Source organism: Electrona antarctica (assembly GCF_951216825.1).
Source record: "Electrona antarctica genome assembly, chromosome: 2".
Taxonomy (NCBI): Eukaryota; Metazoa; Chordata; class Actinopteri; order Myctophiformes; family Myctophidae; genus Electrona; species Electrona antarctica.
This window is the reverse complement of record NC_136807.1, coordinates 34,061,882-34,080,271: the sequence shown is the minus strand read 5'-3', so window position 1 is coordinate 34,080,271 and position 18,390 is coordinate 34,061,882. Positions and strand designations below refer to the sequence as shown.

General features: G+C 42.5%; 1 protein-coding gene across 1 annotated transcript in view; it reads left to right on the top strand.

The window, feature by feature from the left end:
- Positions 1-18,390, top strand: part of ift122 (intraflagellar transport 122 homolog (Chlamydomonas)) — a 59,847-nt gene that overhangs the window by 5,825 nt on the left and 35,632 nt on the right. Inside the window, exons 8-17 of the mRNA XM_079488739.1 lie at positions 1,163-1,238; positions 3,596-3,787; positions 4,672-4,810; positions 5,448-5,650; positions 10,064-10,201; positions 12,172-12,336; positions 12,700-12,897; positions 13,703-13,843; positions 15,706-15,759; positions 16,845-17,006. Coding sequence (XP_079344865.1) covers positions 1,163-1,238; positions 3,596-3,787; positions 4,672-4,810; positions 5,448-5,650; positions 10,064-10,201; positions 12,172-12,336; positions 12,700-12,897; positions 13,703-13,843; positions 15,706-15,759; positions 16,845-17,006 — 1,468 coding nt within the window. The remainder of the gene's footprint in view (positions 1-1,162; positions 1,239-3,595; positions 3,788-4,671; positions 4,811-5,447; positions 5,651-10,063; positions 10,202-12,171; positions 12,337-12,699; positions 12,898-13,702; positions 13,844-15,705; positions 15,760-16,844; positions 17,007-18,390) is intronic.

Sequence of the window (18,390 nt, the reverse complement as noted above, 5' to 3'; positions counted from 1 at the left end):
GGAGATTAGCTGTACACGGACAGACGCACACACACACACACACACACACGGACACGGACGGACGTAGTGCAAAACATACTCTCTCCCCATGCCTTCGGCCTGGTGGAGACAATAAAAGGCATGAAATCATGACACTACAAAATATAACCACAGAAGCATGTTTCGCATTTATTCAGAAGAACCTCTAAAAGTAATTTTTTTCATTTGTATACTTATTTTATTAGACTTATTTATCCATTTAAATCCCATTGAGATACAAGATTATTAATTTCTTTTGAGAGAGCCCTGTCCATTAGTTACACCTGTGTCTTAGCTCTTATCTGTTGTGACATCACACATCAGGTTCAGTTTCAATTCAATTTTATTTTAGTGACACTTTACAGATAAGAGCAGAGACCAAAAATAGTGAAAATAGCCGATCTAAAGATGATGGTTGCAGCCCCAATAGACTCGACGTACCCCTCACCCTGAGCACATATTGTGGAACAGTAGCAGGGAAAAAACTCCCTCTTAACTGGAAGAAGCCTCAGGCAGAAGCAGGCTCTGTTGGGCAGCCATCTGCCTTGACCAAGGTGGGGGGAGAGATGGAGAGAGGAGAGAAAGATGGAGAGAGAGATACAAGGATCAGCAAAAATTTCAGAACAGGTGTTTTAAATTGACCTGATCCAAATGTTGTCTGACTGCTAGTTCAGTAATAAAGTAAGATTGAATTTGGCTCGGTGTGCGGCCTCTACAAACTTCAAATATATGTATGTTATTTAGACAGATGGTTCATAGTTTAGCTGGTATTCTAGTCTATTTGAGTTTTAGGAACCTCCACCCTTCTTTCTGCACTCTTTATTTATTGACGAGTTCAATAAACGCTTGTAAGTTGCTCTGGATAAGAGTGTCTGCTAAAGTCCTACATTGTAAATTGTATATTGCAACTTCTGCTGGAAAGCTTCTCAGATTGAAACCACTCCAGACACATGAGTTACTATAAAGGCAGAATGAAATGTGCAAAGATCAGTGAGGAAGACAACAGGAAGACAAATCGGATGTTAGGTTTGGGAACATTACTTGGAAATGAGATAAATCATCATTATGTCAGCAACGAATGTGTTCTAAATATGCTGCAGCTGTCAGAAACTCACTCTAAAGCCATTATGATATACTCTCCTAGGGATGAGCACAATGACATTCTGGCTGTCGCAGATTGGGGTAGAAAGTTGTCCTTCTATCAGCTTAGCGGAAAGCAGGTGAGTGACAATATACACTACACATTGAAGGCTTACATACTGTAAATAGGTTTGATTTGTAAAAAAAAAAGGGGACATTAAGGGGACACCACTTAAAGGAGCATTCAGTGATTTGGCAAACCCCCCGGTCCGCCCCGGTAACAAGATGTGCACATGCACGCACTACAGGGACACGCATGAGGCCAACAGCACGAACACCAAGGCCCGCACCCGCTCGATCATGAATGGCGGAAGGTCCCTCTCTATCCTGATTGGATGACGGCTGGGCCACCTAGCCAAGAACGAAACCTTTGACCCCAAGGGTTAACTGGGGACAGGGAGGAACTCCTTATATGGTCAGCACACTCTATAGTAGGGCGGATTATCACAACAAAACAAAAAAAGAAGTGATATTTGAACTAAGTGAAATCACTGAATATACCTTTAAGCCCTACTGTATACGTCTTTGTACAACAAATAGCAAAAGATTGTCGATCTACAAGCTCACAATGCGCCATGATGATGCGTTGTGAGCTTGTTTTTTGCTATTTTCTAATAAAAAAGACACATTTTGACAAAAGGCTGGGAAGGAGGCTAGCATGTCAAGGTTTATAAACATATATGTTTGATGAAATTATTAAATTGTGATTATTATCAAACACATCAGACAAGTCTTAATTTCCCAAAAGAAAATGCATGTATTTAATTCAGTCTTACCAGAAGTAGTGATCAAATATATCCCCACCGCCACCGGCCATAACATTGATTTATTTTTGAAGTTGCTTGATATTATATTTGATTAGTAATTTGTTTCATTATGTTATTATTTTCTGTAATAATGTAAAGTCTATGCTTAAATAAATTCATCATTAGAAAGACTCCAGAAGCAGGGACGTGTGTTTTCAGTGAGTTTAAGATGGAGTTTGAAGTTGAATGGGCGTAGACAGGAGGGCTGTGTCTGATCAAATGAATATCACATATCTAAATATTGAATCAACAAACTTAAAAACTGTCTGGGGTGCACACAAAAGCCAGAGTAGATGTGAAAATGACACCAGAAGTGTTTTTAAAGAGAAACTCACCTTTAATGCATTTACAATATGTGACCACAATTGGTTTCTCTTTACATTATGAGCATGGAGCTGTGCCACTATAAACAGCTTAAAGGGGCCTGTTGATGACCACAGGAAGACAGACCTCATCCTGAGGAGGGAATTAGTGATTGGCTAAATAATATATAATTTGCTCACGCCACTATAGCAACAAGGAGCAATATCATTTAATAATCCCTCTGTCCAAAACATAAGGTAGTTATAACACTTTACAGAACTTTAAGGCCTGAATTTCCACTTGTAATCAGGCTGTCAAGGTTTATTGGAACCACAACAGTGCATTGGAAGTGATCATGTTCAGTTTTTAATAATGGCGGCTCTGCCTCCCCGAGTCCCCCTTCCTCCCCTCCCCTCGGGCAATACCGTAATTACAGAAAAATATGCACCCTTCATTACTCTGCCATGAGACCTTAGGCTCATACATTGTCACTAGCCCATTTATCTGTTTAACTGAACATGCTGTTTTGATTACAGTGCTTAGAATAGGCCATAATAAAAGAAAAGAGCGAGTCCAAACTAAGTATGGACTGTCAGGCGATTCTTTTCCTGCATGAGGAGAAACAGATGCACCCGAGTTGAGAAACTGATATGACGTTGCTCAAATGGACCTTGAGTTCCAGTACAATACAGCCTACTTAGAAGTGGGAGACGGTTGCCTTTCTTTAATCTGTCTTTTAGTCAGGGGTTCAAAAGGATTGTTGAATTTGTTTTGGGACTTTGATGTCCATTAGGCTCAGTCAGATGGTGGACAGTGTTGGACCAGACCCCTGGTCCATAAATAAGTGAAAGAAACTGGTTGTTTTAACCATTTAAATCCTATATACTTAGTTTTCTTGGGGGTTTTTTCCCTCTGACTTTTCTTGCCATTATTGATTGTTAACATTAGTTAAGTGTAGAGAGACAGGAAACAGGGAGAGAGAATGGGGGAGTGACATGCAGCAAAAGGTCCGCCCGGCTCCGGGATCGGAACTGGGGACTCGCCATCAATCATCAGAGTCTATGTGGTATGCGCCTTAACCAGTTGGCTATCAGCGCCCCCAAACCTATATACTTGGTTGACCGGAGTTCCCCAGGGCTCTATACTAGGCCCTGTCTAGCTGTTTTTGCTCTACACCTATCTATTGTTTATTGTTTATTACAATGCTTATTACTGAGCTTGCAGATCAGCTATTTCTGATCCTATTGTCCAGCTATTGTCCCGCCTAGAATAGGGACGCTACGGTTCGTGACGTTTGGTTAATGGCCACTTCTCTTTGTGCCTACCAGATTTGGAAAGACAGGACTCTCGCCTACGACCCGTGCTGCATCAGCTACTTCTCCAAGGGCGAGTACATCATCATGGGCGGGTCGGACCAAAAGGCCTCCCTCTACACAAAAGACGGGGTGCAGCTTGGTACCATCGGAGAGCAGAACTCCTGGGTGTGGACGTGCCGCGTCAAGCCCGACTCCAACTATGTGGTCGGTCCCTCGTCTTTTGGAGACATAAAAAACACGTCCAGTAAAAAGTGCTCTAATGCAAAACAGCCATGGAATGCAGACGCACAGTAAAAACTTCAGTGTTAATTTAAAGGCGCAATACGTAACTTTCATCTCTTACCCAGGATTCGAAGCTGGGTCCCCCCGGGGCGAGCGTTGAAATTTCTGCTGCTGAGCTAATACAGAAAGCCTGTTTGGGCAAAGGATTAATTGTGTTTTGAGCTTCATACAATACCACTTTGTCAAGTCAACCAGTAGTGGTCCTACCTGAGCACAGGATTTGCATTTCTCAATAGAAGAGTAGACAACCACTACAGTTGTTATCAAACTTCAGTACCCCCTTCCCTGATTTCTGAATCCAAGTACCCCCCCCTAATTCTGCCCACAGTAAAATAGGCCTATATTGTTTCCATTTCCACTTTCTTTCATATACTTTGCTCTACCATACAGGTCAAAATTAAAATGTATTCGCAAAAATAAGTTATGGTTTGGCGCTTTAACTCATTTGGTTACATTTGTACACTCATACAAAATGATAAATGAACACTGAGGAAAACACGGTGCACTTGCTATCAACAGTGCCTGAACAGTGCAGGTATGTGTTTGTGTTCTCACCAATGAAGCTACACAAATTCAGCGTTATATTACTAGAGTGAAGACTATAATTTTCCCACACTGACTGTAACACCTCTCTGAGTCTTCTCTTTTCACCATATTTAACTGGAAGTGGTAAGGCATAGGGGAGAGAATTGGTTCCTGGCTCTTTGCCTTGGTAGACAGGTCTCTAACAACAAGAACATTGTGTCACTCTTAGTCTTTTCTTAGAGGTGTTAATGGGATGCTCTCGCGTCTCGTCTCATGTCTAGGCGGTGGGCTGCCAAGATGGGACCATTGCTTTTTACCAAATTGTCTTCAGTACGGTTCACGGCCTGTACAAAGATCGCTATGCCTACAGAGACAGCATGACCGATGTCATTGTCCAGCACCTCATCACCGAACAAAAAGGTACACTGTGTTTTTCCGTGTGTGTCTCATACTGTATATGAGTATGCAAGAATACAATTATTTGTGTTCGGTGTCGTTATACATTTTATATATATATAGGGAGAGAGACTAACATTATTATTATTAACAACAATAATAACCACAGAGATTAATAACAACAAAAAATAATTTAAGATAACGACAGTATAACGACCATTTTGAGGTGTTTGAAGGCGCTGTGTGCCACTTCTAAATATGATAATCCTAATCTATCTGTGGACTGTGCAGTTTGTGTAAGTCTCTATTTACATATACAGTATAATATAAGTGTTGTGTAATTTGTATGTGCATTTGTTTGTGAATGCAGTTCTAAGAAATCAAGGAGCTGAGCAGTATTCAATAAACTAGACAGATGCTGCTAAAAACGACAGTGTGTCTCTGAAACCTTAGTCTAGGTCAGGCAGGGTGTACAAGTACTGTACATAGATATATAATAGATAATAATAATAGATTCTATTATAATTATTTTCAATGCATTTTTAAGTCCTAAGAAAAACTAATTACAGCGAGGAGTGGCATTCGATTTGGGTATAGTTGCTTCGCATGTGTGACCCTCGTCTACTCTCTCCCACCCTCCCGACCCTACCTTTACCCGCAGTGAGGATCAAATGCCGCGAACTGGTGAAGAAGATCGCCATCTACAGGAATCGTCTGGCCATCCAGCTGCCAGAGAAGATCCTCATCTATGAGCTGTACTCGGACGATTCATCAGACATGCACTACCGCATCAAGGAGAAGATCTGCAGGAAGTTTGAATGCAACCTGCTGGTGGTCTGCTCCCAGCACATCATTCTCTGTCAGGTAGAGTGACCATGCAACCTGCTGGTGGTCTGCTCACAACACATCATTCTCTGTCAGGTAGAGTGACCATGCAACCTGCTGGTGGTCTGCTCACAACACATCATTCTCTGTCAGGTAGAGTGACCATGCAACCTGCTGGTGGTCTGCTCACAGCACATCATTCTCTCGTCAGGTAGAGTGACCAGACGTCCCGGTTTGGCCCGGAATTGTATCCGGTTTCAAGCTGGGTGTCCCGAACCTTACAATTTAGGCATTTAGCAGACGCTCTTAATCCAGAGCGATTTAACGTAAGCAAGAACAACACATGGTAATAAATCAAATACATATAAATAGTCATCAGGGATCATAAGCAAGCTGAGAGCCTAACATCCGTCTAACAGTATGAAACTATCTAACACAATAAAACTATGAGTATACACTATAGAGTGCTATGTCTACATAAAATCTAAATTACATACGTTTAGCCTTTGCATACACCTGTAAGGTTGTTGAGGCTAGTGCAAGTGCTATGGCAAGTGCTAAGGGCTAAGATGGAGTCTGACTCTGAAGAGGTGAGTTTTCAGACTACGGCGGAAGATTTGGAGTGAGTCTGCAGTTCTGATTGCAATGGGAAGTTAATTCCATAGTTTTGGAGCCACAAGGGAGAAGAGTCTGGGCCCTGGGGCGTGCGGAGCGCTGTCCCAGATGTTTTAGTGAAGGTTCTGCCAGCCTAGCTGTGTTGGCTGATTTGAGACACATATCTCTAACACACTAAATATCCCAAATATAAAACAGCCGGGACAACGCTCCACACACCCCAGACTCTTCTCCGGGGGTGTGTGGAGCGTTGTGTGGAGCGAACTGAAAGTTCTGCCAGCCCCCCTGTGTTGGCTGATCTGAGACACATATCTCTAACACAGGGGTTCTCAACGTTTTTGGCTGGGGACCCCCGGAAATGCTTTGGCCATGTCTGGCGACCCCCACACCGCCCCCAATACAAACTGACTGCAAAAATAAATATCATAATATCAAAAATATATCATAAATGAATACTGAAACCAGATATATTCATTAAGGAAAGTATATGCATACACTATGTGTACTATGTAAACCATTAATTTCCATTTTTCCAGCCATTCAGTTCCAGCCATTTTTTTATTTTTAATAATTTGGGGACCCCCCAAAATAATTTGGCAACCCCCCGAGGGGTCGCGACCCACAGGTTGAGAACCCCTGCTCTAACACACTGAATATCCCAAATATACCAATTCACGGTTTTCATCACAGTTCAAACTAGAAAAAGTGCCCTTCTGGGCACAGGTCTCCACCAGGGCAGGTCAGGTTGTGGCCTCCTGGTGGCGCTATAATAGGCCAATGTGAAAAGGGTGCAATTTCTTCATACGCCTTTGATGGTAATTGGATGATTTGAGGCATTTTGTTCCAAAAATCAACCTGTTGGTGGCGCTATAACAGGCCAATGTGAAAAGGGTGGGATATATTCCTCAGCCTAGTAAGAAAATGTGTGAAAGATTTCACGTAAATTGCATGCTGCGTTCATGATTTGAGGCTTTTGTTCAAAACAGGGCAATCTTGCAAACTGTGAAAGCCAATTATAGCCAATTAGGATGGAATATGAAATATCGGACAGATCCGACTTGAGCACATGACCATAGAGATACTGTGTAACGATTTGTGAGATTTTTGGACAGAATCTGGAGGAGTAATATCAAAAAATGTGTTTTACAAAAGTCGGCCTCCTGGTGGCGCTATAAAAGGCAGATGCGGAAAATGCAGGTCAAAGGTTTGTCCTTAGCCTCTAAGGAGTGTGCATGCCATGTTTCACGCAGATCGGTGCAGTTTTAGGTAAAGAATGTGAAAAGCTGCCTCATGGTGGCGCTATAACAGGCCGTTCTGGAAAATGTGGGGCAGAGGTTCATCGTTGGCATCCAGGGAGTGTGTGTGCAAAGTTTGGCATCGACCGGGTTAACGGTGCCGGAGATTAGCTGTTCACAGACGGACGGAAGGACGGAAGGACGGAAGGACGGACACACGGACGGAGTGCAAAACATACTCTCTCCCCATGCCTTCGGCCTGGTGGAGACAATAATAACATTACCGGGGTAATTAGTTTTGAGTACTTCCAAAGATGTGTTCTGTGTTCTATTGAAAGGTGCAGTCACTAGGGGTGCTAAGGAAATATATTTTAAAAATATCTTTAAATTCTATTTTTTTTTTAAATTTACATTTCTGCTAAGCAGCTAGGTAGTCTTTGACACATTTTCCAGTAGGACTTATTTACGCCATTTATAATACTCCCTACTCATTTTCAGAATGTCCAAAGTACAGACTATTAAAACTGCACTATGTAGTTTTGTGTGTGTGAGATTACAATGTTATTTTGTCCAATCTGTATGTTAGACTATGTTTATTCAATATAACTTAAACTTATTCAATTGGGGTGGTTGTATTTGGTCTCCCTGGTCCTGCTCTTCTGTTGAGAGTAAGATCCTGTGTCTGGTTTGACACGATTGGTTGACACGGGTGAAGTTGAAAATTCTGGCTCTTTTAAATCGTTCAGCACTTGTGCAGGAGACCCGGGTTCGAATTTGGGGTAGGACATGAACGTTACAGAGGGTAGATTAGCTTTAAACCTAAATGTTATTCATGGCGTCAACCAATAGGAAAACAAATGTGTTGTAGAACCCACTTGGCAGGCATTAGCTTGTAGTTTTCTTTTGGTGGTCCAACCACTCCAACTAAATTAAGTCAAACACACCAGAAAACCATCACTGGCCACAATCCACTAGAAAATGGGTGTGACGCCTCAGCATGCGTTGACTACTTCCCTGCATTTGAAAATTGTGGGAACCAACACGCATGTCTCTCTGCCTGGAGAGAAAAGGTCAAAAAGCGACAAGAGATAAGTCTGGCCTTTGTCTGGTGTAGTCTGGGAGGTACACAGAATCCTAAATGTTTTTGGAATAAAACTGTGCTGGTTTGCAACATCCCGGGGCTCTTTGAGACTCTTCTCTAAATGTGTGGTTAAAGCCTGCCTTTCTCTATAACTAAAATCCCTTGACCTGTTGTGACATTCTTGTCCTCAAACGTCTGGTTTGACAGATAGCCTAAAGAGGCCGTGGAGACATTTGCGTACTATTAACATGATGGACACAGAATGAATTAGCGGTTTGCCATGCACTGCGTCTCCAAACACCCCCAGAGAAAAAGATTGCAGTGCGGAGCTGCCAGTTTCCCCAGATGTTTCTGCCTACACTGTAAAAGGCTCCAGCTGTGTGTGTGTGTGTGCGTGTGTGTGTGTGTGTGTGTGTGTGTGTGTGCGTGTGTGTGTGTGTGTGTGTGTGTGTGTGTGTGTGTGTGCATGTGCATGTGCATGTGTGTGCACACGCACGTACAATTCGCAGACTTTACCCCCCCGCCCCCCCCTTCTCTATCCTCTCAAACAGCATAAGGGAGATAGGGAAGTGAGAGAGAGAGAGAGACTGAGAAGGCACACAGGTTTTGCGTAACCACTGGTGGGTCCCGACTCCTAGGGGGTTCTCTCTGCTTCTTGTCTCTGTGTGTCTGACAGAGGCTGCTGGCAGAGAAGGAACGTCCGTAACACAGAGGTTATTTCATCATTTTCAATCTGTCCGTGTGAGACGGAGGTGCTTCAGATCTCTGGCTAATAGGCCTGTTAGTGGTCAGCGCCTCAGACAAGCTTTTAGCCTATATATAAATGGGCTGTGAAAGTCTGCGTCAAATCAGCGTCTATCCTTGCAACGTTGATGTTTCGACACACTTTTGCAGCCTTTTAAAGGAGGGCGAGCGGAACAATGTGTTTCCGATTTATGGAACATTTACAAGTATATTTAAACGTGGACCGATGCCAGATTAACAGATTGTCAAACATGTGAAAGTACAATGATTCTGCCAAACCCATAGTGACAGAGTCCCCAGAGGGATGAATGATCGTTTCATGTGTGATTCTCAAGTGTGATTGTGGTCTGTCTGGTGTCTCTGTACCGCTCTCAAAATTGTAGGAAAAGAGGATTCCGTGTCTGACCGATGACAGATTCTTGGGTCTAGAGAGGCCTAGACCAGTGATTACTGATGTTTTGACTGATATTTAAAAAAATTAAAAACTGTACTTTTATTCAACCACTTAAGCCCTAATCAAAAACTGTCAAAAATAGACAATCCACAAGTTCACAACGCAATATGTTAACGTGTGTGTTAATGTTCAAAATGGTCACCAGGTTGAAAGTGGTTACAAATCGGTACACATCGTCTCAGGCTGCATATTAGGCGATACAGATGTCTTCATAAAAAAGTCAAATAATGACCGGTATATCGGCCACTCCGAGCTATCGGTCAGGCCCTACTTAAGTTTGTGTCCTTCACCAGTGTGTCTGCTCTCACTGTACCGCTCTGTAGGAGAAGAGGCTCCAGTGTCTGTCCTTCACCAGTGTCAAGGAGAAGGAATGGCTGATGGAGTCTCTGATTCGCTACATCAAAGTCATCGGTGGCCCACCGGGCAGGGAGGGCCTGCTGGTAGGATTGAAGAATGGGGCGGTAAGTATATTAATATATACTGTTATTATTCTAAGCACAGCACCTTCAAGGACCTCGAAGAATCAGTTTTTTGTGACATCACAGGTTTACAGGTATAAAAAATAAATGGGTTTGCGTGCTCCATCATTTTGGAGAGGACAGTGGTAGAGGGAGAGCAAAGGGGAATAGATAGAAACGGGCTAAATAAAACTATATATATATATATATATATATATATATATATATATATATTAGGGCTTTAAGCAACTAGTCGATATATATATATATTAGGGCTTTAAGCAACTAGTCGACTAGTAAATCCACTAGTTGACCTTGTTGGTACTAGTTGACTAGTTGATGAAAAGAAATAAAAAAAATAAAAATAAAATATATATATATATATATATATATATTAGAGCTGGGACTCGATTAAACATTTTAATCTAATTAATTAGAGGCTTTGTAATTAATTAATCTCGATTTTTTCCAAATGGATTTTTGTATATCAGTGAATCAATGAATATTGACTACATAAGCTTAAGCAATAAAACATTGTATTATTTTTTTAATCAAGGTGGTATGCTACATAACCAAGGCCAACAGATAAGTGCAGGTAGTCTATATGAATATTCAAATGTGCTTTACATGGGGAACATGAGAAAACAAATAAAAGCTACATTATTAGGGGGGGGGGCACTAAGATGATCAAAACAGTGAGTGGAATGAGCTATCTGGGGAGTTTTGGGGAGAAATCAATGCATTCCACAGGGTTGGGGCAGCAATTCCAGAACAGTGGAAAACATGGCAATTCGATAACATCACTCTGTTGATTTATCAATACCAACATTTTAGTTAATAGGCCATAACCGTTTTGTCTGGTCGAGTGTGGGTTGGACTTGGACGTGGGTTCAACTCTAATGACATAGCTTGAGTCGCACTAACATTGGCCCCATATGGAACGTCACTCCGCTATAATGTAGCTCTACATATCGGAAGGAGAGGTTCCATGTGGGGCTGGACTTGTGTCGACATCCACGCTAGCTGCTTCAGTATGTTTTGCATCAGGACAGCTTCTTGCTGTCATTAATGTGGTGAAATCACCGCAGCGCATCGTTCGAGCGAATCGAGCCTCCTTGTTGAAGCAGCTAGCATGGAAGCTAACGTTCGTGTAGCAGCCCCATATATCGAACCTTCCCCTCCGCTATTGCACACAACCGTGCTGTTATCGATAGCTTTGAAATGTAAATGTCCCATTTACGGGGCAAAGGTGATATATGCGGCTTCTCCATTCCTTTGGGTGGATGTGTGGTAGTGTGTTGTTGTCTGTGTCTGACTGACGGCACGCAACGCAATGCATTATGCACTGGAGGCTGTTTGGTGCACCGTTTATATCGGTCCGACTGCCTGCTCTGAAACTCGTCCGGTGTGAAAACAGGAGTGCGATTAAATGCGTTAATTTTTTTAACGCGATAATTCTTCTGTAGTTAATTAATCGCAATTAACGTGTTAAAGTCCTGGCACTATATATATATATATATATATATATATATATATATATATAGTAGTCACCAATGTACACAGTTTTTAAATGTACACATTATATAAAAAAGATAATAATAATAAAACATATTTTTTTTTCCTTTTTACATAATAGGTAGTTAAACAACTAGTCGACTAGTAAACTAGCTAGGCAACTAGTAAAAATCACTAGAAGTGAAAGCCCTAATATATATATATATATAACATCAGATACAGCGCAGAACATTCACATCATTTGCAGGTGTAGCATCAAATGTCGGTTTACTACTCTAATGTAACAAATGCAAATCTTGAGTGGAATCTAAGACTTCAGTTTCAAGTCACACAATGCATTCCTGTCTGGCTTTTTCTTTTATCTTGTATCTTTTCATGTCTGATCCCAATTCATTCATCAAGTCTTTTATTTCCATCAGTAATTTGTCCTGACACTATCGCTTCGTTCTCCCTGGCAGATCTTGAAGATCTTTATTGATAACCCGTTTGCGATCACTCTGCTGAAGTTGACTACGTCAGTGCGCTGCCTGGACATGAGCGCCTCTCGGAATAAACTGGCCGTGGTGGACGAACACAACACCTGTCTGGTGTACGACATCAACACCAAAGAACTGCTCTTTCAGGTTAGCCAGCAGGCCAGAACTTCTATGATCTACTTGTGTGTAATGTTGGTTTTAGAGGTGAATAAACTGATGCAGTTCCATTAGACAAGGGTAGGTGTTGTAATGCTTTATCATTCAACATTGTAAAATAATGTGTCTGCCGAAAACTTCACTTTGTAGCAATGACTTATTCATGTTCCAACAGGGAGAGAGCAGAGAGACTTGCACTGTGTTAATGCCTGAAGTGCCAAGTGTTGGAATTCAAAACACATTTCGGCTTTTAGCAAACCTACAGGTTCTTTAAAGTTTAAAGTAGTTTTGTAGGAGAGGCTCCTCCAGTATCAGGACAGTCACATCATCTTGTTCTTCTTGTCCCCTGTGCAGGAGCCCAATGCCAACAGCGTGGCGTGGAACACCCAGTGTGAGGACATGCTCTGCTTCTCAGGTAACGGCTATCTCAACATCAAGGCCAGCAACTTCCCCGTCCACCAGCAGAAGATGCAGGGCTTCGTGGTGGGCTACAACGGCTCCAAGATCTTCTGTCTCCACGTCTACTCCATGTCGGCCGTGGAGGTTCCTCAGGTAATTGACAGCGGCGTTGCCTTATCCGATTTGAAGACAGTAACGCAGTGCAGTTATTATGGAAGATTATATTAACTAGACCAGTGCCTGCCTGGTGCGTGCCCCGTGCCGGCCTACGCAGGAATGATGCAAGTGAAGTCGGGAACGGTGCAAGCTGGAAATGCATGCCCCAACCAGTTATGCAATACCCATCATACGATATCCCATTGTGCATTGTGTCTGTCTTTGCCCCCTTTTTAACTTTATTTTTAAATTGACATTTAGTGTGGCAGTTATGGTGTCACAACATTATTTGTATTACTACACAACACACAAGTCAGCACATAAAATAGATCAATTATATAAAATCAGACCAGTCTGAAGTGAGTACTGTACTGTACTGTACTGTACTGTACTGTACTGTACTGTACTGTACTGTACTGTACTGTACTGTACTGTACTGTACTGTACTGTACTGTACAAACCCTCGGCCCTGGCGAGGGCCTGTGTGTGTGTGTGTGTGTGTGTGTGTGTGTGTGTGTGTGTGTGTGTGTGTGTGTGTGTGTGTGTGTGTGTGTGTGTGTGTGTGTGTGTGTGTGTGTGTGTGTGTGTGTGTGTGTGTGTGTGTGTGTGTGTGTGTGTGTGTGTGTGTGTGCGTGCGTGCGTGCGTGCGCGCGCGCGCGCGCGCGCGTGCGTGCGTGCGTGCGTGCGTGCGTGCGTGCGTGCGTGCGTGCGTTAATATATAAAGGTTCTTTACTTTGTTACTTCTTGTGTACAGGCACATTCGAGTAAAATCACTTTTCTTCTTATGTTTTGTTTTGTTCAGTCTGCGCCGATGTATCAATATCTGGAGAAGAAGATGTTTAAGGAGGCCTACCAGATCGCCTGTCTGGGTGTGACAGACAATGACTGGAGGGACCTCGCCACGGAGGCACTCGAGGGACTCGATTTTGACACTGCAAAGAAGGCCAGTTCTATTGAAGATCAGTTTGTGCAATCTTAACATTTCTTTCCCACCTTTATTTAACAGGAGTTAGTCTCTCAAACAGATAACCCTTCCACAATCTTTGAATCCTACAGAGAGTCTGTAACTATGCCTTACAAAAGTTGTGACAGGAACGTGTCATCTTAAAACAGAAGAACGGAGCGCTCCCTGGGTTTAATCACAGTAGCTCAAAACAGGTGCAAAGGAACCCAAAGTTCTGCTTGTGGTGAGGCAGACTGTAGGGGAAAAAATCACACCTGTGTGAAGTGAGAGGCGCTCTTTTCATCGTACATCAACATGACGTAGCATGTCGATTGCTCAGACACATATGACGTAAATTCTGCTTTCATTGTCATTGGCATTTAATGTTTGTGTTAGCACAAAAGCCGATTTGCTCAGACACATGATACATTCTCCTTTGATTGTCAGTGGCAAATGTGACCTGTTCTGACATTCCATATGTTGATCTGACCTTATCAAACCCTGTACACTAAAGACACGCTCCATGTATGGCCAGTACAGAATTCATTCCATATGTTGATCTGACCTCCCATGCCAAAGCGCCAGCGCTCGCCCAGCAGTCTGCTGTCACCCAGGCAGATGCGTGCACGCGACCTTGCCCTCAGGCGTCTTACTGGTTAGCCATATTTTACTATTTTGAAAAACATTTTATAATAGTTCAACTAGCAGATCTACATCAGCTATTTGAACTATTTTAGAATGTTTTTAAAAATGGTAAAAAGTGGCAAAAAAGTGGGTAAGGCGGCGCGCAAGAAGAAAACATTATCTAATATTTATTTACAGATGCAGATTTATTTACTTTGCTTCTAGGAAGGTGTCATTTCCGTTACCAAAAATACTTAGTATTTTAGAATGTCTATTTCTGGTAAGCAGCAAGCTAGATATAGGTTTGGACTAATTTGATTTATAGTTAGGACTTATTTATGTGACTGCAAAGGCAAAATGGAGGGAGGGGTAGGTGGAACATCTGCTTTGTTTTCTTACTTTTCTACTCAATTTCATTTCCAAAAGGTAGACATTTGAAAACTGTGTGAGCCTCTTGAGAGACTTTCCAGGAGCAGTTCCATTGCGATTCAGAATCTATTTTAGTGGCCAAAATGGCAGCACATAAAAGAATGCACAACATAAAACAGCAACATGAAAGTTCATGGAAAAATAAACTTCAAACAATAATCAAATTACTGTAAAAAGTGATTTAGCAGCATTCAGAAGCAGGACATGAGAATCATCCAGTTTTGTAATACTCTTTGATGCTTCTCAGATAATCTAATTTACTTCAACATGACAGTAGCTCACACCAGGATGAGGAAATGAGGATGCACAAACATGAACCAGATGAACCCATGAATGTGAACATGCAGCCAAAATAGCTGATCTACAAGCATACAACATGTTGCAACACTGACGGGTTTTGTGTAGAAGGAAAAAAGGAGGGGAGCAAGTTACAGACGTACCATATATATGGTTTAAACCGCTAAAAACACTTTCACCGAAGACGGTGCGGAAAGTGCGGCTTCGAGAAACAAGTTACATAAATTGTCCATAGTATTGATTACCAGCCCTGACATAAAAAGGATAGTCATAGATACAAAATGTGGACGCCAGAGAGTTGGTCAGTAATAGGTTTAAGTGTAAACATGCAAACATTTTGTGCCGTTTTCCTGTCCATCACTAGATGGAGCAGCATGATGTGAAATCTCCCTTTCCCCCACTTTCAGTTGATCAGTAACCACTGTAAAAAGAGCATTACGAAACAAAAGAAGAGTTGAACCTAAATTGCAATACTTTTCGTCTTTTTTTTCTTTCTTTTTTTTCATTTGCAGGCCTTCATTAGGGTTCGAGACCTGCGCTATCTGGAACTCATCAACAGCATCGAGGTAAAAGCTTGCCCCTCAGAAAGGAAAAACATAGCGCATGCTCCATTGAAATAAGCCAGGTTCAAGATGATCTGTCTTGGAAAAACGAGAACAGTAATCAGGGCCGAGCAGAGAAAGATTTATTGCCAACCCAGTGTTGGTCGGCCGTAACGTTTTCAAAGGGAAGCCTGGAGTTAAGAGTACACAGGGACTGGTCCGAGCACACGTACTGCACCCCATTATACTTTTAATTACTGGACTTTTCCTCTGGCCCACCCTTCAAGGCTTGGAAAGAAGGAAAGCGAGAACTGGTATCTGATTGACCTGCTCCCCACACACACACACACACACACACACACACACACACACTCACACTCACACACACACACACACACACACACACACACACACACATACACACACACACACATACTGTACATACACGCTCATTCAAGGACATCAGCACACACATTCATACATTCTTCAGGGCAGGGAAGTGTTTTCATGTGAACTAGGCTGAACCTCGAGGGAGGCCTCAATCATACATTTACAGTGGGAATATAGACGCATTCACGTGTTTTTACATTTTCATGGGGAGTTTTTTTCTTCTTGAGATAAGACTTGCCCTGAGCGAAAAGGGAAAAGTGGTTCTTTGATAAAACTTGGGTTTCCCCCCCCCCCACCCCCCCGCTCCGTGATATGAGTTGATATGAAAAGAAAAGGATCATTGAATTCAACCAAAATTACTTTTGTTCACGGGTTTTTTCTCCCAACGCAGTTATGTGTGGAATTAATGTTTTAGCGCAGGGTGATTCAGAGGTGAGGCGGACCTCACACTGCAAGCCAATAATAATGTGTGTGTGTGTGTGTGTGTGTGTGTGTGTGTGTGTGTGTGTGTGTGTGTGTGTGTGTGTGTGTGTGTGTGTGTGTGTGTGTGTGTGTGTGTGTGTGTGTGTGTGTGTGTGTGTGTGTGTGTGTGTGTGTGTGTGTGTGTGTGTGTGTGTGTGTGTGTGTGCGTCTGACACTGCATGCCTGCGTACCTGCGATACATTTATCCGCTGACTGCACACTCTGCCTGTGTGCCACCACGTTTGACCGACTTGCAGGAGAGGAAGAAGCGAGGTGAGACCAACAATGAGCTGTTCCTGGCAGACGTCAACGCCTACCAGGGCAAGTTCCATGAGGCCGCCAAGCTCTACAAGCGCACTGGCAGCCACCCCCGAGCCCTCAGCATGTACACTGACCTGCGCATGTTCGACTACGCCAAGGTGAGGCACATCTCACATATATTATACCCTTCTTTCTTTCTTTTTTTGTTTCCTACATTTAGTTTTTGTTATTATTATTTCAAAACATTTTACAAATTATTGATTTTTGTTTTTAATTCATGGAAGAAATAAAAATAAAAAATTTCAAAATTCCATAATGTAGATTGGCTGTAGATTGTCTATTTTCACTAGTTTGGGGTCACAGGCTGAAAGGTTTTGGAACCACTGGTATATATCCTTCAAACAAAATGTGCACGTTTGTATTTCTATACTTGGAGGGCGTCAACATTTCAGAACATTGGTTTTATTTGTGCCAATTCTTTTTACCATTTTTAACCCTTAAACTGCATGTGTCGCACACTGCGACACGTGGCGCGTACAGTATTTCCGCTGCATGTCAGCCGCTCGCATGTAATAAATGTAAATCGGGCATAACCGTAACCCCTAAACCTAACCTCTAAATGCCTATAACTCTAACCCCAAACAGGAATATTGGCCTAATTAATTGTAAGCCTGACTCCCTGTTTTTCTTTAACCATTTTTCTTGTGAGGACCACAAACGTTTTCTTTATTCTACTATCCTTGTGGGGACATTTGGCCCTCAAGTATAGTAATACAAATACAAACACACACACACACACACACACACACACACACACACACACACACACACACACACACACACACACACACACACACACACACACACACAACAATGGGTCCGGGAAAGCATTGCACGTTCGAGGGGTGCTAAACATGTGTTTTACTTCACCGTGCACATCTTATGCCAAGATGAGGCCCTGTGCTCGCTATATGTTCCAACAGAGCTGCTCCCCACCGCCTTCACCGTGCATCTTTCATCTCCTCGTATATCTACAGAATCCCTGCATATGTCACCTGATCAGCAGATACACACACACAGACACACGCACAGACACACGCATCACACACAGACGCACACATGCATACAGTACAAACACGCGCACGCATGTACACCACCCACACACGCACACACACACACGCATGTGCTCAAAATCATGCCGTACAGACCGCATGTCCGTTTACATGTAAAACCTTTCACACAGAGTTAAACCTGATTTACACTTGTGTGTTTGTACTTGTGGACAGTACACTTGCAAGGGCCAAGGGTTGTTGTGAGGGCCAAATGTCCCCGCAAGTATGGAGGAACTTTAGTAGAAGTTTCCTGGTCCTCACAAGAGAAATGGATGTTTTATGTTTACAAAAGATTTTTGGAGATTACTATTAGGAAATGATCCAGGATTTGAGTTTAGGGGGCTGGAGTTATGTAGATTTACACTTAGTTACCCAAAAACAGCACATCTATAAGCTCACGGTGCACGAAATTGTGACAAGTTTGTACTGC